Raw genomic sequence first — 22,451 nt, 5'->3', positions numbered from 1 at the left:
GCAATGCTCACTGCTCAGGCTGCTAACTAAAGCATGTGACACCACAAGCTCCTCAGCTACTAGTTCATGGAGATCTCCCGCAGCTCCATCGTTGGCATCCTTCCACGACATACCATCGGCATTCTACTGCAGTCCTCTCCCTGAGCATCGTGCTGGGGCGTTTGCTATCAAACCAGGGGAAATACAATGCATTGTGGGCACACAAGGACTCAACGAGGCGAAGAGATTTCATTCTTGCCTAACCGCTGTATATACACAGGCTTCTCCTCAATAACTAGCCCCTCCGTGTCATTTCATCATTGAAGGGCACCTGCTGACTTTTTCATCCCTCGAGATCGACAAATACTCATCCAGACAATCAGCTATCATCTCTGAGCAGGAAATTTCTATATCCAACTCCGCCTTGATGTTTAGTGCACCATGATGCTATCCATCCTCAGAGCGTTATACGCCGTCCCTCTGGTCTATAGCCTGGTCAGCGGTTCGGAGGCAAAGTTCGCACTGCGGCAAGAAGAGACCTTGGAGCAATGGCTTGAAACGGAGAGCTCATATGCCCTCCAATCTATTCTTGACAATATCGGGGACGACGGGGCGAAAGTGCAGGGTGCTCATGCTGGTATTGTCGTTGCGAGCCCGAGCAGGGCTGATCCGGATTGTATGCAGCTATGCTTATCCACCTACTTTCTCTCCGGCGCATACGACGCGATGCGCGGTTTACCCAGATTGAAAAAATTGCATTTACCTGTTAAACTGATATGAATTTTAGATTTTTATACATGGACTCGAGACGCCGCCCTCGTCTTCAAACACCTAATCGATGCTTTTGTTGCTGGAAACCATGACTCGCAGGATCGCATCCACAAATATATCACCGCTCAATCATATTTACAGACCGTGTCGAATCCATCTGGAACTTTGTCGACTGGTGGACTCGGTGAGCCAAAGTTTCATGTGGATCAATCTGCGTTCACAGGGAGCTGGGGCCGGCCTCAGGCAGACGGGCCGGCTCTGAGAGCCACTGCGATGATTACCTACGCGAAATGGCTTATCGTAAGGATCCTTTGGTCTGCAAATCGTTGGGAGAGACGTTGACCCTTTGGGTGGCTAGGCCAATGGGCATGAAGATGCCGCGAAATCCATCGTATGGCCGGTCGTGCAGAATGATCTGTCGTACGTTGGCCAGTTCTGGAACTCTACTGGATTTGGTATGCACCTCCTTACCCCTTGTACTCAGCGGATGAGCCGTTGACCTCGAAGTAGACCTATGGGAAGAAGTTCAGGGATCGTCGTTCTTCACAGCAATCGCACAACATCGTGCGCTCGCAGAAGGCAACAACCTTGCCCGCCAGCTTGGGACGGATTGTCCTCACTGCGAGTCGCAAGCACCACAAATACTTTGCTTCTTGCAGTCATTCTGGACCGGGTCCAACATCATCGCGAATTTCGGGGGAGACAGATCCGGTCTTGACGCAAACTCCCTTCTTGGCATCATCCATAACTTCGATCCAGAGGCGGATTGCGATGATAATACATTCCAGCCGTGCTCGTCGAGAGCACTTGCGAATCACAAGAAGGTTACGGATTCTTTTCGTGAAATATACCCGATAAATTCTGGCATGGAAGGTGATCAGGCTGTTGCCGTTGGTCGATATGCTGAAGATGTTTACTATGGAGGACAGCCGTGGTACCTCGCGACGTTTGCCTCTGCCGAGCTCTTGTATGATGCTATTTACCAATGGAATCATACGGGCAAGATTACCATCACCGATGTGTCATTGCCATTTTTCCAAAGCATTTACAAGTCAGCTCATGTTGGAACTTATTCCTCCTCAACTAACGTCTTCTCTGAGATCATTGCCAATGTCGGGAGCTATGCCGACGGGTACTTGAATGTTGCAGTAAGTTAGCGCCACTATCTTCCCACATATATCCACCTGCTCACGGAAAACAGAGAAAGTACACGCCTTGCTCTGGGGCACTAGCTGAGCAGTTCTCAAGAAACGATGGGACACCACTATCTGCGAGTGACCTGACTTGGTCGTACGCTGCTCTTTTGACAGCAAAAGAGAGACGGGAATCGGTTGTGCCGGGATCATGGGGTCAAAAATCTGCGCACGACATTCCACCGACCTGCTTGGCAACATCGGCGGCTGGAAGTTATCAAGCCGCGACCATAACAGGGTGGCCTTCAACTCTGACTCCAACTCCAACCAACCCGGCACCATGCCCAACCCCAAGCAGTGTCAAAATCACTTTCCAGTCGGTCACCGACACAAAATGGGGCGAAAACATTTTTCTCGTTGGGTCTATTCCAGAATTAGGATCATGGGAGCCCAGTGCGGCAAAACAACTGAAAGCGGACAAGTACGAAGCCTCTTGTCCCCTGTGGTCCATTCAGATTGATCTCGCCGCGGGGAAGAAATTCGATTACAAATATATCCGGAAGAGTGACGACGGAAGGGTAGTGTGGGAGAGTGATCCGAATCGATCATATACTGTCCCGAAGAAGTGCGGAGTTTCGTCTCTGGTTCTGAAGAGCACTTGGCGCTGATGTCGTTATTTTTTTTGGTACCCTCTAAGGGTTGAAATCTGCACTGTATGGGGGATGAAGCATCTTTATGTGTTTGAATGTATCATTCTCCCGAGACTGCTAAAGGCGCAAATAAATAGGAAAAGTCTCTGATATCTTAACAGCTTGGGGTATCAAAGACGGCCCTCATCGAGTCCAGCCATCCAACAGCGGGCAAAGTAGGAAACAATGCCTCCTAGCACGCAGTACGCTTCACGGAACCATTCCTCGGGTCACCTCTCGCCGTCATTTGAGTCTGTGCATAACCACGACAAGGATTAGGGACTGCTGGGGGGGGGGGGGGGTAAGGTGGAATGCTGAAGCACAACTCCGGTCGACCATCGGAGACGGACAGTAGAATGCAGCTGATATGTCGGCATGAATAACTAACTAACTAACTAGGTTGCCGCCACATTGAACAGCGGATGGATTTTGCAGACGCAAGCTCCAGAAGACAATGTCTGCAGCGTTCGAATACACAGGCCTTGATCCGATAAGAGATAATATAATTAGAGCTCGGATGCAGGTTGGAGCGTAACCTGAAGGCCCTTGCAAGAACTTATTGCAATGATCTTGGGCTTCAGTGTTTACCATTTCACGGAAAGGGAAATTCGTCGCAGTGCCCAAACGAGCTTGGCGGTGAAAATTTTTGCCGTGAGAGCTTCAAACTTCGTGATGTCATTGCCGATGGCTCAGAATACGACCTTCTCACGGTCCAGCCCATTCTGCTTAAATACCCGTCGCCTAAAACAACAATAGGCTAATAGTCCTCAAACCTATCGCCTTTCTTCTTCTCGTACAAAAGTTTTCAAGCACCGTATCGGCGAAGATGGCACCGATCCTACCGACTCAACGTCTCGACCGCTGAATCAACACGAGTATAAAGTCGTGGGAGTCCTCCCTGACTTAGCCTCTACAGCAGAAAGCCAATACCATTTCCCTCAAACACCCCAAAACCGTTTTAAAACTTCTCTCAGAACTACCTTACCAACGATGGCCGCCCCCACCTCCTCCATACCCGCCACCACTCGTGCCCTCTTCCACAACCCCCAAGAAGACTCCCTAACCCGCACCACGCGCCCAGCGCCCACCCCCGACCTTGACGCCGACGAGCACCTCATCCGCGTGCACACCACCGCCCCCTGCGCCGGCGAACTCACCTGGTGGAAATTCGGCATTCCCAAGGCCCCTCCCTTGCACGTCCCCGGCCAGGACGTTGCCGGCACCATCGTTCTCGCCCCTCCCACATCCTCCTTCAAGCCCGGCGACGCCGTCTACGCGCGAATTCCATGGTCCAGACCCGGCGCGGCCCAGGAATACACCATCCTGCTCGGCTCGGAGATCGCTCTGAAGCCGAAGAACTTGGACTTTGTGCATGCCGCGACGGTGCCGATGAGTGCGCTGACGGCGTGGCAGTTGGTCTTTGACCAGGCCGGGTTCAAGGGGCCGGATGACGAGGCGACCAGGGGTAAGGCTGTGGTTGTTACCGCTGCCAGTGGGAACGTTGGGCTGTGGTGTGTGCAGCTTGCGAGGATTGCGGGATTTGAGAGGATTGTGGGCACGTATGGTGGGGATGCGGATATGGAGAAACTGTTGAGGGAAATTGGCGCAACCGACTTGGTGGATTATAAGCAAAGCAGCCTTGCGGAATGGGTGTCCCAGGATCCAGAGCATTGGAAGGTTGACCTGGTGGTGGATTGCTTTGGAAGAGGGGCCCTCGCTGATGCTTGGAACGCCGTCAAGGACGGTGGGCAGTTGCTCAGCGTATGCGAGCCGCCAGAGAGTAGAAAACCTGCAGACTGCCAGGCAAAGGGCGTCACGAATCGGTTTTTCATAATGGATGCAGCTCGCGGGAAAGATTTGGCGCGAGTGACGGAGTTCTTAGAAAATGGGAAGTGCAGAGCTTTCCTGGACTCGGTTTACGAATTCAACGACTTTGAAGCAGCGTTCGAGAGAGTTGAAGGGAGACATGCAAGGGGAAAAGTAGTGATCAAAGTTATGAAATGATGGATGAATGATTCGATGGTGGCTGACGATATAATAACGGACTTGTAGACACAACATACAATGATAATAATGAATTTGACCTTTTAATCCATCCATCCATCCAAATTTTTGATTTCTTTTTTGTGCCTCTAATTATGTTAAATATTTAAGGTCTATCCATAGCTGCAAATCTCAGCTAAAACATAATCGACCAAGACGTGGTTAATGGCTGTGCTTCGCGTCTCTTAGAGGGTCTTCTCAATCATTTCAATATCGTACTCTTCCTTGAGAGCCTTGATCAATGGGGCGCAGATCTCCATAGACATGGGTGCAAGGATACCCTATTATCAACAGTTAGCAATGTATGTTCTTTCTTTGAACGATGAAAAAGATGATCCAACGTACCTTTTCACTAATGGTCCCATCAAGGACCTGCTTAACAGCAACAGCACAGGGCACACCAACCAATCTAGCCATCGAGGAGTAGCCCTTTGGATCACCATAGTCGCACAAGGTGCTTGTTCTGGTCTCCTTGCTGCCATCCTTGTTCTCAATCTCAAACCTGTGCTGCAACATAACCATATCCCTCTCACCAGGGCCGTACTGCATCTTCTGCTCCAAGGTTGCGCAGAGGGTATCAAGAGGGTTGCCACGAGGGGTAATCTTCTCGTCGGAGAAAAGGCCAATCCAGCGGAGACCTGCGATGATGCGGTTTTTCTCCTCGGTGGATGGGAATTCCGTCTTGGAGGAGATAGCCCAGGCGAGATCCTTTTCATCAGAGGATGAGGCGCCGAGCACTTGCTTGGTGGCCTCCTTCCAGGCAATTGGAGAATTCAAGTAGTCCTTGGGCTCGTCGCTAAGGAATCCGATGTCCACGAGGGCACGAATCATTGCCGGGAATCCCTGGAAGCGGAGGGTGCCACGGATCACGGTCTCGGCTTCAGGGATGTGGTAGCGCTCCTTGTACATTGTTGAGTCACGGTTGGGATAGGCGACGAAGGCAAAGCCGGGGTAGATGAAATACGGCTGAGCAGTGCCCATTAGCTCAGGGCCGGAGACAGACTCGATCTTGCCGTCCTTATAGTATTTTGCGGCATTGCGAAGAGCAAGAAGGACGCCTCTGCTAGACCATGAGAACTTGTATCCCAGAGGATTGTCGGAGCACTCAGGTGCGGGGAGACCACCGCAGTATGAAAGGAAAGAAGTAATCTTGCCGCCAGCGGCGTGGACCTAACGCGGTTGTCAGTCAGGGTCCCCCCTGAAGACGCACACACAGTTGTTCGGGGAGACATACCTCAGTGATAGTCTTAACGGCATAGAGATGATCAATACCCTATTTGCACCAATTCGTAAGCCTACGCAGTTCCTTCCACGCTTTGTTTTGGGTTAAAAAAGTACTAGAAACATACGGGATCAAGACCAATCTCGTTCATGACAGTAATTCCTGCCTCCTTGGCCTCCTTCTCCAACTCCAACATTGCGGGTGAGACGTACGATGTCGTGACAACATTCTTCTTAGTACGGATAGCCGCCTTGATCACAGTAGCATGATGGATATACGGGATCAAGGAGATGACAAGGTCATTCTTGGAAAGCTCAGCGTCGAGAGCTTCGCTGTTGTTCACGTCAAGGGAGATTGGAGTGGTGTTTTTTATGCCTTGGCAAAGCTTCTTCGCAGATTCGAGAGTGCGGCAAGCTGTCGACAAGTGAAGAAATGGTCAGTCATTGTTGCTGGACTGTAGAAGGGCGTTTATCCAAGCAAATTTAGCAGATTGGGAGGACATACCGACTGTAACGTGGACCCCGTCATTGCTGAGGATATCGAGAGTTGGCTTGGTGACTGTCAATTGACACAGTCAGTCTTGTTTGCTTTCGCCAATTGATCGTTTCTTGAAAGGACCGCATACCGAATCCGCTTCCTAGACTATGCAGAATCATTCATCGTCAGCATGAAAACAGTTTGACTAAGATTCTCTCCTCCGGGTCGGCTAACGTCGTGAGAGAAGAAGCAACCGCCAACTTACAGCAGCACCTTGCGACCTTCGTATGACTGAGGCATTTTTGAATCGTAGACAGCTTGTTTAGATGATGATAAACGGGCGATTGATGTCAGGGAAGCCAAGCAGAGACTGGCGGATGATCGAGGGGTTGACGATTGCAGTTCGGACATGTCGCTGTTCCCCGCCTTTTGACTTTTCGCTGCCCCTCGCCCTGAGCAACAGGCGGTTACCGGATGACTCAGCCAGGAGGGAGATGCACAGAACCGGGTATATCATTTCTAGATACGGAGTACATAGACATGTGTGTATATTCTAAAAAGCTCGAGGAAACAACAAGGGGGGCTAATATGTAGAAATGAGATAAAAAATCGGAGATAATAGCTCTATCCCTGTCCATAAAGGAAGCAGAGCCCACCGTGGTGATACATGCTAAGGGACTGGCTCCAGATCCGAACAGAAAAAGGGAAACACGCATGACCGCGGAAGGGCACGTCTACAGACTCTTCATCTTTTTCGCCATATGCTCGTCGTCAGAAGACCACTCATTGGACATGCTGCTGGACAGTTGCGTGTCACGTAATGCCGACCCACGGGCACTATGGGCATGTCGTCTTCGTCCTTGCTTTCGGACTCGCCATTGCCATTCCCAAAGAACTGGCAAGAAGTCCCACAGCCCAAACGATGGCCAGAGGGTGTCTAAGAAGATAATGTCGGTATCTTCATGGCATTGCCAGAGCATGAAGTCGCTTAATCGTTCCACGCCCGATGTACGGATTAAGAGGTCCAGGGGTGGGCTATCCGCAGTGAGCATGTGGTCGTCAAGGGTTTGAGTAGAAATCGTTTCGGGGGAGAGGAATATCAGCTGGTCGCTGTTCGGAGGATATGACGTATAGGGCCCAGATACTGTGGCCAGCTTGCTTGCCATCTGGGACTGTTGTAGAGTTGTCGTAGAAGAAAACGAAGATGGAGGTTCAATAGTGGAGCGGTCCTCCTCGGACACGAGTTCGACCTCCTTAGGGTTTGGCTCCGCACTTGGTGCTTGTTCTCGGATGGTCTGAACGATTCGTGATTTCGAAAATTGCCGTTTGATCCCATTCGACGAGGTCCGATCAAGTGGGGTACTATAATCGATCACGGTATTTCGTATGGCAGATGTAATTTCGTCCCTAGACGTGTAGGGGAAACAGATATTAAGGATCGCATCCCCGTTCCTACTCGTAAGCTCGACGGCCCGATCGATCGCTTCCAGCACATCCGCCTTCACCAACTCCCTTCTCCCCAACACTCTCACGCTGGCACCATATCTATCGAGCAGGTCACCATGCTGGGATAACTGAGATAGCTTCACCTTCGCCATCTCCATCAGGGCATCAACCTCGAATTTCGACCGCTTGAAATTCTCGATGCTAAATGCGTATATCGTGACCACCTTGACGCCGGCCTTGTAACAGACTTCCAGTATCTATGACGGATCCCAGCTTAGCATCCCAGCCAAGTGAGAAAATATAAAACCGTGCCGAGGAGCAAGCAAGATACCTTTGCCAGGGCCTCAAACCCCAAATTATGTCCCTCCACTCTCTCTATAGCATGGTTTCTCGCAAACCGTCTATTTCCATCCATCACAAACGCCACGTGTTGCGGGATGGGTCCCTGCTTCAGCGCCCCGATCAGAAGCTCTCTGATGTGCCCAATCCCCCATTCCACCGGCGGAGACGAGGCGAACCATTTCCGCATTTTGGAAAGGTGCATGGATGACGACATGGCGGGCGACTTGGGGATCTCTATTGCCTCGCGTTTCTTGGAGTTCGTAAAATAAGCGGCCGGGAAACAACAACGGCGACGAGGTAGACATGCAAGTGAGGCAGTATATGAAGAAATATGACTCGTCAGGGCCAAAGAAATCGGATGGTGCTCAAAGATGTAAATCCACCAGTATAGTTCGGTCAGGAGTACGGGAAGCCACGGATGGACACGAGGAGGACGGAAATTCAAGCGACAGTCAATCTCAAGCACGTCGCCCCCAGAGCACGAGATCGTATGAGGGATAGAGGATCGATTGATCACGGACCAGCGCGGAATCGAGAACCAAGCTAATGTAAATTGTCTCGCGAATAGGGGTCGTTTATCAGGGCGGTGAAATTACAAGCGGAGCCAGAAGCTTTTTGAAATTAGACAATACACACAATACAATATGGCGTTTGCTCAAGGAAAAGAGAGACTCTTTGACAAGAGAGCTAACGGAGCGAAGAGAAGGAATTCAATGTGAGATTCCCTTCGAGCATACGTGTTCGCATCAAGCAGGCGTACATATATTTTTTTTGCCCTTGGAGCCGATGCTAAAGTTAGCGCACTGCGGCGGAGAGTTTGCGCAGGATCCTGGCTCGCGGGCCTTGGCGCTGACGTCTATATCAGAGCCATCCAGCAGCTGGACGTCAACGGTCGGCCCACAAGCTTGTGTGTCTGCCGCTTGTCATATGGCATTTAGGAACACGATGGCATTGGTATTGGGGATTCTGATTATGGATATCAATGCAAGGCTAAGCTCGATGATCCAAGAGGGGAAAAAAGAAAAGAAAAGAAAAGAAAGAAAGAGGAAAAATAAGTATTCATACATGCTCAATTAAATAAAAAAAAAATGAAAGCAGGCCTTTTCTCCGTTCACCAATAGCTCCATCCAGAATGTCAACCCAACACCTGCTCAAGAATTAAAAGGGCCAAAAGTGATTAAGGACATCAAGCGTACATAGCTCATTGACAAACAGGGCGTAAAGAAACCGGAATTCGCTAAACGGTATTTACCCACACATGCAGGCAGAAAACACAGCCGAGGAGCCTGCATTGTTGATCATCTCAAAAACCAAAAAGACGTGGCTTGCCCACGTCACATAGATATATATATATATATATATATAACCCTAATCTCTTTCACTTATACTTTCTAGAGTCCACCCGGATCGGCGACAGCGACCCTGAACTTTCCACCGAAAATCCACTATCCTCGCTCTTCCGTCGCTGCCGTCCGCGCTCCCGCATCGCTCCACGGATGCGTCTGGTAACCTCGTCAAAGCTTTCTTTGCTGTCCAGGGTGGTGAACGACTTTACGGGGAATCCCGCAGATCCAACCAGACCACCGCTGGAGCTGCTGCGGCTATGGCTATCACGGCTGGGCGGCCGTGTGGAGAAAAACCCAAAGTTGGCAAGATCATGGAAGGATTCGTTGCGGGGGAGCTGGCCTTCGACGCCAGGATGGGCGGGCTCGCCGTGCTGCATTCGCCGGAGATCCATCGATTCTCCGTCTAACTGAGGTCTAGATTTCGCCGTGCTTTCGTCGGTGAAGAATGCCTCCTTCAACGGGTCTGCAACAATTCGAGTCGAGTCGAAATCGGGATATAGTTCCGGCCCGAAGGTATTGATTAGGGTTGTAACTTGCTCAGATAGCTCTGCGCGTCGAATCCGAAGTTTATGGAGCGTATTTGCAGACGTCGGGTTAAGCGAGAGCACCAAGGGCCGCAGGGATTTGATGATATCCATCCCTACCTCACCAATGCGCAACGCCGCGAACGTGATGGATGGGAAAAATCCAAAGCCAAATAATACCACTACCCAAAGCGGCACCCATCCTGGGACGTATCCTTGCACGCGGTTATAGTAAGTCCAATATGTAAGGACAACAGTGTAAAACAAGTATAGGATTGGCGCGAATGCCAAAGCAACCAAAAGCTTCCAGGTGGCCATCACATCACGGCCCTGGATCTTGACACTGGACGCTGCCAGAGCCTCTTTTGATTTCTTTCTGGAAATTGTCTTCGTGGCCACAAAAACTGGAGCAAAGAGGATTAAACCGGGTAATGTCCCAATAGCCATGACTGCCAACTTGACGAGGCGGTAAATCAAGGTGGTAATCACCTTTATGAACGAAAATTTGGCGTACTCGACTTGGTGGTCACGGACTCCAAGGAGCCATAGTTGTTTGTTGTATTCCATCACGGACTTCTTCACCCCTATTATTCTAGGGTCATTCTTGTAATGTTCATACCCTTTAACGAGCCGACGGTTCAGTTCCACAACAACCGGAAGTGGCAATTTTCTGCCTGTCGAGTTATAAAGTCGTCTTGCGGCTTGAATTAACTACAGATATGTCAGAAACCAAGAAAATAAAATCTCCGAAACAATCGATGTTCGGTACAAACCATTAAAGTCTCATAGTCTGTACTGGTGACTGTCACCGAGACAAGTCCTTGATAGATAGTATTCAGCAATGAGCCCACAGCTTCACGTCTGTGCCCATCCCTGTACATTTTGACAAGTTCAGGAGGGACTTCAATAGGGTTGCCGAATTCTATAACCGCCCGAGAACGGAACTTATGGGCATGGAAATAATTCATTCCACAGGGTACAATTTTTACCGGACAGTCGGGATTCTCAGCTAGAGCCCCGAGGGCCATCAGCGCAACACCAGCTTGTCACAAGGTTAGTTTCCAAAGAGTTAAACGGTCGCTGGGACATAAACGTACCTTTCAAAGGAAGCAGATCCGGACGGTCATGACTGCCACCCTCAGGAAAAATTCCAATGCATCCACCATTGTTTAAGGTGTCAAAAACCGCTCTATAGACCTGGGTTTGATCAATGTGCGGCGCGACCTTGAACTTGGTGCCCTTGAAATCAGGGTTGGGCCCACTAAGAGACTTCATGGTGAGATCTCCATCGGCAGTGATGTCGGTTCTTCCAGTCAGCTGATAGAGGGCATCCTTGGTTTTGAACGGCTTTCTTAAAATGATCTCTTCGGGACCGCGTATCTCGCCAATATCGGTGCTAGCAGCTTGCCCATTCACCGTCGGAAGTGTGATCGTGCCGCCAACTTGAAACTCGGGGCTTACGAAATTTGTATCAATCCCTCTCAGCAAGGTAGGGTTGTTCACGGGATCCGGAAGATATATAACACCCTTGCCGGGCTTCATGTTGTCCATGGCTCTGGACACGGGAACTGCACCAGAAGCCCTGGCGAGCAAGCCAATGAATTTCCGCCGGAAGGACTTCTCAGCGATAAGAAAAGCAACCCGTCTTTGAAGCTCTCTCCGCATAACGCGCATTAAGATTAAGGAATCGACAAACTGTTGGGACGAAAGCACAAAACGATCGGTCAGTGAAAAGTCTTCTCTTGTAACACCATTTGCGCGAAGAAGGACAATAGCAACAGCTCAAGCAAGCAATATCGCACCTGGTTCGCATGCGGAGCAGCAACAAGAATCACCGCTCCCCTCTTCGGAACCTTCCATGATCCTCGAGGATGCACCTCTCGAAAGAACAGGTCCACCAGCACCGAGAACAACCACAGCATGGTATCGTACACCCATGCCACCATAGGCCGGTACGTCGAGCCCGTCGCCATCTTGAATCCTTCCTTTCCTTTTTGCCCAGGTCCTTGCGACTTTAGCTCTAGTCAAATTCTCAATCCCTCTGCCGCGACCATGTATCCTCCCTTGTTCCCTTCCTTATCTCCGATAATTCCTCCGGATCGCAGCGCCGGCGATGTCGATAGCAGCCACGCACACCGCGGTCACCGTCGTCGAGATCAGAAAAATCTTGCCGTATGCGCGGACGGTGGAGGAGCGATGGAAGGTCTTTTGCAGGGAGCTCAGGATACGGGAGCGATCGCCTTTCTCCGGGAACTATTCAAAACAAGCAAAGAAGAAAAACGAATTAACGCCACACTCTTGATAACAACAACTACTATGGATATATGGGGAGAAAGACAGGATATTGCATATTCCTATTGTATATTATTATGTTGTACTAATATAGCAGAATTCGCCCAAGAGGGAGGCCCGGGACGCGAAATATTTTGTTTCGAAAAGTTCGCTTCGAGAACGTGCGCTCGGGAGTTTTGGGAGGCGAGGGGAAAAAAAAAAAAAGAAAAAGGGAGCCTTTTAGTGTCGGATATTAAAATGATTCAACGATAGGAGGAGAAGGCAAGCTAACGGAGAGACAATAAATTAGAGGATATCGACCATGTCATTAAAAGGTACTGACAGAAAAGTGTCCCTTGGATGATTTTTAAATGACGACAGAAGAGAGTTGAGAGCAAAAAAGCAAAGAGGGTTTGATCGTTTGGTTTGAAGGAACCCCCCCGGCTGTTGTTTCTGGGCGTTTCCACCGCAAACTGGCGGTTGAGCCGGAGCGAAAAGCCCAAAGCAAAGAGTCATTTGCCGATAATTCGCAATCAAGGGCCCACCAAAGCAGGTCATTTTCTATCAACCGGGGTTATGGCATGGTCCTCCGTCTTGAACTCCCCATATTTTGCTTGGCCAGTGGTGGTGGTCTTCCAAGTCCACACATTGGCTGTCGTCGTCAGTTATCTTTCTGGTGTCCGGAAAAGCTGTGATATCATACTTTGCGCCGCAAGGGCTGCAGCCTGATAGCCGCGATCCTCGGAAGCAACGTTGCTTGCACAACCAATAAACAAGAGCTCAATCTGTGTGGGTTGGACAAAGCTACGGACTGTACTCCATTCTCTGTGCTATTACTGAATGCCCTTATCCTGCTGCTGAATCCGCTCTGGGTTGCGCTAGAACCATGGCCCATAGCGCTGGGGCCTGGATACACTGGCCAGCCCCCAGCCTTTTTTTTTTTTTTTTTTTTTTTTTTTTAATCTGATAAACTGCCTGTACCACCAATATTTTTCAAAAGCTTGTCATTCATCCTCTTCAGCTCGGCTGCCCATTCGCTGTCCCGATCGGAGACAGCTTGCTCTAATTGCTTCTGAAAATCCAACTCCATCCTCCTCATCCTCTCCATGTAATGCCGGTCCCTTAACTTCCATCGGCTTTCCCACTGCTCCTCGACTTCATTCTGCGATTTCTCAATCCGTGATTGCATCTGCTCTTCGAGATGCTGAAGCCGTTTCCGGAGATCGTCGATTGTAAAATCCCGCGACTTCAGCTCCTTTCGATAAACTTGGTCTAGCTCGTTTAATCTTACGCGCATCGTAGCCAGCTCCTTATCCCGAAGGTTGAGAGCCTTTCGATTATCGCGATCGATGCTGCGGATTAAACGTGAATAGTGAATGCTTATATCGTTTTCCGAGTCCATTGATGGTGGCGTAGTTCCATCAGCGTGGTTTTCTTCGACCCTAGCCGGGCTCTGGGGCGCAAGGATTTGCGACTCGTCCGTGTTTCGCGAATATCCACCATAACTTGTGTGCGGACAGGTTAAGTGTGTCGATTCAACACAGGTAGGGAATTTGCCGTGAGCATTTTGTCCAATGTATGATGGCGACCTCGAGTGTACTTCACCACCGCCAATGCGCGGTCCTGCCGAGCGCGTTACGCGGATGCTTCCGGACTCGTTGTCAAGAAGCGTGGTATCCTCTGAGCAGGTGTCGCGCTCATGGGGTATTGAAGTAAAAATTCTGGGCAAACGAACGCCATTTCGCCGGCGAAGGGGTGAAACAGGCTGTCCGGCACGGCTGTAAGCGCTGTCTGGGATATCACCCTGCGAAGCGGATCTTCTCTTCGGTATAACAGAAAGTTTATCAGGTCCTGGATTAAAAGAGAGGCTCCTTCCTACGGTTTGTTCATCGCTGTTTGTATGTAGGACCTCATCAGCCGATCCTGAACTAGCAACGGAACGCTGAATTGGGTGAGGATGGGTCTGCTCAGCCTCTCCAATGACTTGGCTAAGAGAAGAGAACCCATGTGGCGGAGGTGAATATGGGGGTAAATCAATTGGTTCCAAGATCGATATCCTTGATGCATCTCGGTTGATATGAAATAGCCTGCCCCCAATGGTCAGGTCAACGCTGCGTATGCTCCTCGTCTCGTCTTGCAAGGTCCCAATTGTCAATCCGGTCCTCGTCGACACGATGCTGGATGACCGGCTTGGGCGTGGCTCAAAGGAGACGGTTTCATTCACTGAAGCCAGATAGTGTGGCGGTAATGGCTGCCTTAACTGACTGGTCGTCGGTGTCTGGACGGAGCTGGCTCGAGTGTGCATAGAGGCGCGCGTCTCTGTCTCTGAGCGGCCTTGGGGGGAATCCATGCCAACTACGCTGAAGTAAATCGTACTCGAAAGATTCCTTTCTGTGAACCGTACATAGGAGAAAACATTGATTTCTAAAGAGTAAGTGTCGATCAAGCTGTTTCGATTCCAAAAGAATGCAGTTGAAGAAACGGAAGAGATCACACTTGGGAGCAATGGACGCCTGAAAAGGTTGAGGGGGTTGATTCATGCATCTTCCGCTGCCGTCGCACTTTTTAAACGTGTCTGTCTCGGCTGCAAGCTGGCCGCTTGTCATCAGGCTTTCTGCAGGAAATAAATGTCATACTGCAGGCCATTGGGGCGGGGAAGAGAATCAGATCCTCGCCGTTTTAAACTGCAGCCTTGCGGCTAAGCCTGAAGCATGCAGCCAACGTCCCGTATTCTTTGCCAGGCGCTGCTGGCAACAATCAGCCACCACAACTGCGACTTGATCCCAGATCAGTGCTGGTTTCTTCGGTCTCCTTGGGTCCGCTTCTCCAAAGCTGAAACTATCAAGTTGGAGATGCACCATCCACTCGAGACCACTCGCTGTTGCCTTTGAGGTCTGGAGAGGGTTTTGCGACGTCCACGCGCTCTCCACCGTGAAGTTGTGCGCTTGGCGAGGCTGAGCACTCAACCTTGGCGACCGAGACAAGCGCCGAGTTATGCATGTATGAGTGTCATCTTGAAAGATCCCTTGGAGATACCTATAATGAAGCCTACGAAGAACGGCATTATTACTTAAAGATCAGGTATGGTTGACAATGAAAATCCCAATGCCACGTCTCTGCTATTCGGGGCCCCATGGGACCAAAAACACTTCCCAACCACTGGGCAATACATCAGTTAAACCTTTCGTCAAGCTTAAAAATTTTCGAAGCTTGAATAACCAACTCCGGGGCAACGGCAATCAATAATATTCGCACCTGTTGGGAGAAAGCTGCCCACGATGGGTCTTTGTGGCGTCAATAAGCACCTATTTCGCAATACATCACTCTCATAGAACTATGTCAAGTAGTTGATTTGTCCCAACATCAAACAAACGAAGCTACTTATCATCAAGCCTGCAACAGGTGTTGTGCGTCAAATATCCATGGCCAAATCACTCACAACGAACATCAGGATAGTTAAGCGTTAGGGCCTTCCATCTATTCTCCGTCTGCCAAATACTATTGATATCAACGGATGAGTATTGTGAAGGTTGTTCAACCGGCTAGGGGAAAGGCCGAGTTCGTGAAAATAGTATGGAATACTGTTTTCAAGTTCCCAAAGCAGGCAATAGTTTGTCATCTATGTCAAAATAGCCCCCTTTCACCCAGCAAAGCATTTAAAATGGATAGAGCAGGCACACGTCCAAGAAGGTGGCGGAAGAATAGCATAGGCCAGCGTTCGAGGTACCGCTAAGGAGGAAGAACATGATAATAAGCGCCTGTGCACACTCCATCTGAGAGCACACATAGTATCTGCAGAGAAAGATTACCCAAGGGAACGCAAGGGTCCCATTTTGAGTTGTGGTGCCGAGTGTCAGGGCCCATTTGATGATGCCTTCGCTATGGCTATCGTCACGGCAAAAAAAGTGCTTGGGAGGTAGTACTCCGTAGTCCGGTAGAAGTAACTCGATCTGAGCAATATCAAGATTGTGCAGAGCTTGAAGTCACTAGGAAGAATATGTAGCCGATATTTGCTCAGACACCCATCTAGTAAGCGCCACAAAAATATGTACCTGAAAGCGAAACTCTTGTGTCTCTAATGTAACGTCAAAAATCATCATACGAATTCCTGTTTGCTCACAGTTCTCGAGGACCGGAAATCTTCGGACATCATTCTAGACGCGGTGCTTGATACACATGATTCCATATGTCCGTGCGCAAACATCCATAATCTATTTAACTATCGGCTGATTCCGAGCCGCCTGACAACTCCATGATAAAAAGAACCGATTGCAAATGCCGGTAAGTTATGAGCACCGCATTCTTTTCAGCAAGTCCACCGCATTGCTTGCAGGAATTCTGGGTTGCATAGTGCCAGCACCCAAGTGGAGAGCAGCCCAATGAATTGATTGTGCGAGAAGGACATCGACGCAGACGTTGTCTGTCGCATACAAAATCGCAAAACACCCTGAATTTCGGCGGCGCCTGCTGCGGCAAGCAGGATAAATACAACAAAACATGAAGGCCTTTACGGAGAAACAAACTTTGCTGAAGCGGGAGTTTGATTTTTCGCCGTCGCCGCGCTGAGCGGTCCAAAAAGGCCCGTGCACGGCTTGGTCTGGCAAGCGGCCGGAACCGGGCAAACACAACCCAGTGCAAATGTTGGTTTCATGCAGGGGAATGTCAAAGCGGACGATCGCGGTCTAGAATGCGCGATGAAAAGGTTCTCCTTTTCAGCCCTGGGCAAGAGACAGCCTTGCTGTGGATGGAATCCAGTGCTCATCAGATGCTTTCAGATCCTTTTGGGACATGCGACATTGTCTCAACCTGCATTTCTGATTTTTTTTTTTTTTTCTTTTCTTTTTTGGTGCTGCGCGTTGGCACTCTTGACATAGACCGGCGCATCGGCTTTTAGAAGATGTTTGACCCGGACCAAAAGGCGAACAAGTGTCAAGAAACTCCTGCTGCGACTGCTCTCTCCTAGCAGTGCGTTACTGTTCTCCATAAATTAAAGTTCATGAAGCAAAGCTTCGAAGACTCGCAGTGACATAAACAGCCAACGTCCGGGAAGCCCCCTGAAAATTGCAAGTTTTCGGCTAAAGCACATTGTTTAAGCCAGGAGCACCGGACTCCCAGTCAGCAGTCTGGCATCATCAATGATAGCGGGATGCGTAGGGTCGGTCGCTTATTGAGATGAGTTAACTGGAAGAAGTTGGGAAGAGAATTGTCTTTCGAGCACCAAAGGAGGCTGATCTATCGATGGCTTCTGTTAACTAGTTAGTTACGGCTGAACTCATCCGAGAGGAGCCTCAATGGCATCTATTCATCGTCATAAGATAAATAGGGCGTTTCCTACCTATGAGGTAGGCCAGTGACGGTCCATTTCTCGTTTTCAGTATTTTCTTGCTCCCTCGCAGCTTTCCTTGACATGCTCCTTTCCCCTCCCCCCAAAAATAGTCAATCGTTGCAGTGCTTCCTTTCTATATTTATCGACCATGAAACTTCAGACGCTCCTTTTAGCCATCGTGAGGGTCAGCCATGTGGCTTTCGCCTCCGACGTAGAAACGACCAACACATCCGGCCTTCTGGAACCACGGGCCGCCTGTCCCTTTAACCACTGCGGCAAATGCATGCAAAATTGCATCAGCAGTATGTCCATTAAACTATGCATCACCCTGCCGCCGTCTAGGCATTATCGCTAGCTTGCGCTTCAAAGTCTTTGGGGGACCTGACCGTGGCTCTTCCCTGAAGCGCACGAATTGCATATACTTGTGCATGGCATACTGCAAGTGTTGAAAATATTAATAATCGGTAAGCCAATCCTCATCCGTGATGCAAGGTGACAAATGGATAAGAGCTGGCTGACTCCATTGTGCTAGACATGCTCTGTTCTCTGTAGATCCTTGGAAATTCGTCTGCTTGAAATAGCTTAATATTGCTGCCCTGTTTCCCATCTATGACATCAATGGTGTGGGTAGGCTTTGGGTGCTCGACCAGAAGCTAGTGCGGCTGTAGCATGATATGTTTACTATTTACTCCGTTAAAGCCAGGTAATGGTCGTTGATCAGTTACTCCAACATGCAGGCTGGATTTCTATGACCATCTTATCTCAAGGCGGAGTAAAGGGGGGGGTTACTATTCACTGCGCTCCTCGATAGAGGCCCCGGCTCAACCGGTCCAGTCTGGTCACCCTTCATATTCACCACTGGTAGGACGGCGTAATGGTGACGAGATGCGTTTCACAGTTATCATATAATTGCCCTCCGAGAACGTCGTCACAGGCATTCCATGTATGTATGTTACGGCATGTAATAGTCGCTTGGCTTGTAGATCCGTATATCCTTCTCGAGCCAACATACTCGGCAGCATAGCCGTACAAAGTCAAAACGATGCTGGCTGAAAAATATGCAGCTCGAACAGGCGGGAAATTATCCAGTCGTGGGGTTGCGGTTAGTTATCCCATCCCTGCAACATGTGCCGTGTCTTCATTCTCGTGAAATGAAATAAACGATTTATTTATTGGAAAGGTTTCAAACATTCTGGTCCGATAGCCTCTCGTCACGGAGCGAGACATGATTATTCTCTGGCCATGGAGAAACAGGAAGTTTAACGGTACATGAATAACCAACTGGCCTAACTAGGAGGTCTCGCGATTGCTTTCCGGCCAGCACCGAACCCTCCGAGGGCACCGCCGTCGCTCCACCGCATAGTGCGGTCAACAGGGATATCAAAAGGTGTTAAATGGGACAAGCAGGCTGATGCGGATGGAGAAGGGCCCTTGCTAATCCCCGAGAGCTTTCACAGCCCACAACAGCAGCTTCTGCACAAGTTACCAACAACGACACGATCTTTCTGCTCCCACCCCTCCATCAAACATATGTTCGTGACGCCCAGACCTTTTGCATTTCGACCCTTGCGCCAGCAACCGATAGAGTTCGCCCAAGAGCCACCCTTTATTAACTAGCTACCCCATATACTGTACTCCGTACTTCCACTACGAAGTCCTTGCCCACTGATCCACGAGTTCGATTCAAACTTCGGTCCTTCCGCGCACACACACCCGCGGATTCGCGACACTTTTACGACAACGGGCCGTCATCCCTCGTGCTGGTGAACTCTGTCGTTCCCCGTCCCCGGTCTTTTCCATCAACATATTTTGCCAACAACCCCCCGTTTTATTCGATGGCCACTTGCTGACCCAACGGGGTTTTATTCTCCCATCTTGCATTTCGTCGCCCCGCCCCATTCATACATACATATAGTTCCCGCTAACTAACGCAGCCCGCAATAAGCCCATCGGAAAGGGCACGTAATTAAAGCCTGCAGCTAGCCGTCGGGTGGTCTAGCCCGCCTCGACTTCTCTCCTTGGGATTTGGAGCGCGTTAACCTCGCTTTTTGGAGCAAGGAATCACGTCTATCAAACTCAGATCCCTCTACGCCATCGCAAAAGTGGGCAACTCGCGAGGTGTTATTCCTGGTACTTCCGACAGATAGTCCCTGCTCCGTCGCCTGCAGCTCTCTTGCTCTAGGCCGGCATCTCAATCATGTCTATAAAGTACGTATCGTCTTCTGTCCTCGGCCCCTTCTCTTATTATATCGTTATTGCATGCACAGACCAAAAAAAAAATAAAAATAAAAATAAAAAAAAAAAAAAAAGACTCCTGGACTTGATTTTGCTCTCCATAGAGGTTTACTCTACATTGCGCTTGATACCCCTATGGGTCTGTGTGATCTTGATCCTTGAATATTACCCCCTTTGCTATAAACCATGGGCCGTCCTACCTGCCCTCAGCAACCTCCGAAGCGATCCATACTAAGTAGACTACACCCAAATAGCTGGGTTATGCTCCATGAAACAGATGGCTTCGTCCGTTTGCCAAACGAGCGACTGATATACACATCGCCACTTCGCACAACTCTCAGCTTGCAAGCCCTCAATCCCCGCCCGGGAGACGAGTCGTTATCTCTTCAAAGCAGCAACGGCCGCGTCCACCTCACGAACCAACGGGTATGCATATCCCTGGAGAAGATGAAGCGAAATCAGACGAAAAAGACTGATAACCAGCAGATTGTCTACCTCCCCGTCCAGCCAACTCCACAGTTTCAGTCATTTTCGGCCCCGCTCCTGAATCTCCATGACACTTTTGTTTCAGCTCCTTTCTTTGGACCAAATGTGTGGTCCGCGATCGTTCAACCAGTTGTCGGAGGCGGTATTCCACCGTCAAATACAGCCGTTCAGGTAAAGATGACCTTTAAGGAGGGTGGTGCCTTCGATTTCCATTCCGCCTTTGAGCGGATCAAGGAACGTTTGCAGCAAGTGGTCGAGCAAGCTCGGGAGAACGGAATGATCTCTGAAAGAAGTTCGCAGCGTGACGTTGCCTACAGCGGAGTCAACTTTACTAATGTCCACCTCGACGAACTCCCGGCCTACGAGGGCCCAAGTCCAACATCATCTTCCTACCCCCCGCCATTCTCCGGATGCTCGAATCCGGGCAATGACCTGCACTCCAGCCAGAATACACGGCGCACCCCGCATGAGGAGAGATTCGATCCGCCTACGGAGCCGCCTCCAGGCTATGAAGAAGCCCAACAGCAGGGTGTGGCCAATGACCTTGAGGCGCGACTTCGTCGGGCCCAATAACCCATAATTTTCCTCTTACACTCCCGATGCCAGGACAGTCTTTTTTCGTTGGGGTTTTATCAGGTTCAACTGGACAGGTGGTGTTGTGTCTGGTGTATTGCGTGCATAGCGAGAGACAAACATGTAGACATTGATATTTTATTTCCCTAATGACCCTACCGCCATGTATAGAGTATGTGTGTGTGCATGAACATAACCCTCAGATGTTTGATACCTGCGTTCTAACCTCCCTTTGCAAACGTATCGACGGATATTCCCAGGCTGGGGCACTGTATAGCATCCAGCCACACGCAGTTGCTATAAGCCAGACAGACTCTCGGCGCGGAGATACAGAAATTCCACCACAACCAATCAAGTGTCCTGGAATTGCAATCAGCCAATCAGACCAGCGCATCCTGCCGATTGAGTTAGTCAGGAAATCCTCAGGACTTCACAAACCCGAACAAACCTGCACAACACACGCCAGCCCCAACATCCGGAGACCTCTTCCACCTCGACTAATTCCACCGTTAGTCGCTGTCGAACCCCTGACGACGTCAATTGGACTTCTCCGGCGCGCACGCACACCCGCCTACCCGCCCCCCTTCCTCTTCCCCGCCTTCCCGATTTCCCGCCGTCACACATTGACAACAATGGGTCTCTCAGAACTTTTCGCTGACTTCGTGAGCGCCGTCAGCTTCACGGAAGTCCAGGCTGAGGCACCACCCACCGAAGAGGAGACTCCCGCTCCTCCTGCCCCGGAACCTGAGGAGGAAGACCCACCTGCCGAAGAGGCAGAAGAGGAAGAAGAAGAGGAGGAGGAAGAGGAGGAGCCTGAGGACATTCAGCCCAAGTTGGAGGCCGGTGAGTTGTGTCCCTCGCTTGTTTCGCTTGTTTCTTTTTGTGGGGTTTGAGTCACCGTGGAAGGTCCAAGTGGCTCAATTCGAGACACACATGTGAGAAAGAATACATCGGGAGTCGGGAAGAACTTATGGGGCAATGGCCGTCCATCCGATTCGAGTCAAGATGCAATGTACATTTGGCTAACCAACACAAATTCGGTGTGGCGTAGAATGCGCAAACTCCAAGCAGTGCGCCCCATATAAACACCACTTCGATGAGTGCGTTGAGCGGGTTACCCGGAATGCCGAGGATCCTGACTTCAAGGGACCCCATGAAGACTGCGTCGAGGAGTGTAAGTTTATGTCCCTGGTCCTCGGTTCTCGCCCGTCGTCGAACTGGCCTTGCTATCTTAAAATACGTCAAAGGTTCATTTCTGGGCGGCGGGTCACTCGAATTTCAATATCGCGGACCCCATTAACTATGCGCATCTCTACGGTGAACTAACGACACATAGTCTTCCATCTCCAGCACTGCGCAACCCAGTGCGCAGCCCCCAAGCTCTGGGCCGCCCTCAAATAGATATCCACCTACGGTCCATCTACCTTCCTCCCTTCCGTCCATCCCGGAAATATTCGAGCAACTCACCTAGAGGATTACTTTCCGTTTTTGCGAATTATCCCCGAATCGCAACGGTGAGGGTTCGCGAACAGAAGTTGGATATGAACCCAACGCCTCAATATTTTCAAGATGGACTGATGAGAGAAGA

At 50.1% G+C, this 22,451-nt stretch overlaps 8 protein-coding genes across 8 annotated transcripts; 4 read left to right on the top strand and 4 right to left on the bottom strand.

The window, feature by feature from the left end:
• Positions 1-149: 149 nt before the first annotated feature.
• D8B26_001658 (uncharacterized protein) lies at positions 150-2,814 on the top strand. The gene is made up of 6 exons (XM_066123602.1): positions 150-247; positions 335-655; positions 767-1,050; positions 1,109-1,205; positions 1,261-1,898; positions 1,952-2,814. Exons 2-6 carry the CDS (start codon positions 421-423, stop codon positions 2,549-2,551), a joined length of 1,854 nt encoding a protein of 617 aa, XP_065979677.1. The 5' UTR covers positions 150-247; positions 335-420; the 3' UTR covers positions 2,552-2,814.
• Positions 2,815-3,454: 640 nt separating this feature from the next.
• LYS3 (Saccharopine dehydrogenase [NADP(+), L-glutamate-forming]) lies at positions 3,455-6,741 on the bottom strand. Its single transcript, XM_003065634.2, has 7 exons — positions 6,580-6,741; positions 6,463-6,479; positions 6,342-6,395; positions 5,965-6,251; positions 5,850-5,888; positions 4,961-5,785; positions 3,455-4,896 (listed from the first exon to the last, which is right to left on the bottom strand). Exons 1-7 carry the CDS (start codon positions 6,723-6,725, stop codon positions 4,801-4,803), a joined length of 1,464 nt encoding a protein of 487 aa, XP_003065680.2. The 5' UTR covers positions 6,726-6,741; the 3' UTR covers positions 3,455-4,800.
• Positions 3,563-4,576, top strand: D8B26_001657 (uncharacterized protein; the record flags this gene model as incomplete). Its single annotated transcript, XM_003065635.1, has 1 exon — positions 3,563-4,576. The coding sequence occupies one exon, from the start codon at positions 3,563-3,565 to the stop codon at positions 4,574-4,576; it is 1,014 nt and encodes a 337-aa protein (XP_003065681.1).
• Positions 6,742-6,818: 77 nt separating the features above from the next.
• On the bottom strand, positions 6,819-8,756 carry RER2 (cis-prenyltransferase). Its single transcript, XM_003065633.2, has 2 exons — positions 8,092-8,756; positions 6,819-8,017 (listed from the first exon to the last, which is right to left on the bottom strand). The coding sequence occupies exons 1-2, from the start codon at positions 8,314-8,316 to the stop codon at positions 7,049-7,051; spliced, it is 1,194 nt and encodes a 397-aa protein (XP_003065679.1). The 5' UTR covers positions 8,317-8,756; the 3' UTR covers positions 6,819-7,048.
• A 717-nt stretch (positions 8,757-9,473) lies between these two features.
• On the bottom strand, positions 9,474-12,273 carry D8B26_001654 (uncharacterized protein). Its single transcript, XM_066123601.1, has 3 exons — positions 11,070-12,273; positions 10,746-11,014; positions 9,474-10,683 (listed from the first exon to the last, which is right to left on the bottom strand). Exons 1-3 carry the CDS (start codon positions 11,644-11,646, stop codon positions 9,481-9,483), a joined length of 2,049 nt encoding a protein of 682 aa, XP_065979676.1. The 5' UTR covers positions 11,647-12,273; the 3' UTR covers positions 9,474-9,480.
• A 928-nt stretch (positions 12,274-13,201) lies between these two features.
• On the bottom strand, positions 13,202-14,548 carry D8B26_001653 (uncharacterized protein; the record flags this gene model as incomplete). The annotated part of the gene is made up of 1 exon (XM_003065631.2): positions 13,202-14,548. One exon carries the CDS (start codon positions 14,546-14,548, stop codon positions 13,202-13,204), a length of 1,347 nt encoding a protein of 448 aa, XP_003065677.2.
• Positions 14,549-19,863: 5,315 nt separating this feature from the next.
• Positions 19,864-20,863, top strand: D8B26_001652 (uncharacterized protein; the record flags this gene model as incomplete). The annotated part of the gene is made up of 2 exons (XM_066123600.1): positions 19,864-20,230; positions 20,291-20,863. The coding sequence occupies exons 1-2, from the start codon at positions 19,991-19,993 to the stop codon at positions 20,861-20,863; spliced, it is 813 nt and encodes a 270-aa protein (XP_065979675.1). The 5' UTR covers positions 19,864-19,990.
• A 632-nt stretch (positions 20,864-21,495) lies between these two features.
• D8B26_001651 (uncharacterized protein) lies at positions 21,496-22,264 on the top strand (the record flags this gene model as incomplete). Its single annotated transcript, XM_003065630.2, has 3 exons — positions 21,496-21,706; positions 21,915-22,037; positions 22,200-22,264. 3 exons carry the CDS (start codon positions 21,496-21,498, stop codon positions 22,262-22,264), a joined length of 399 nt encoding a protein of 132 aa, XP_003065676.2.
• Between the last annotated feature and the right edge of the window lie 187 nt (positions 22,265-22,451).

Source organism: Coccidioides posadasii, chromosome 1, assembly GCF_018416015.2.
Source record: "Coccidioides posadasii str. Silveira chromosome 1, complete sequence".
NCBI lineage: Eukaryota > Fungi > Ascomycota > Eurotiomycetes > Onygenales > Onygenaceae > Coccidioides > Coccidioides posadasii.
The sequence above is the reverse complement of the archived record's forward strand: the minus strand, read 5'-3'. Positions and strand labels throughout refer to the sequence as shown.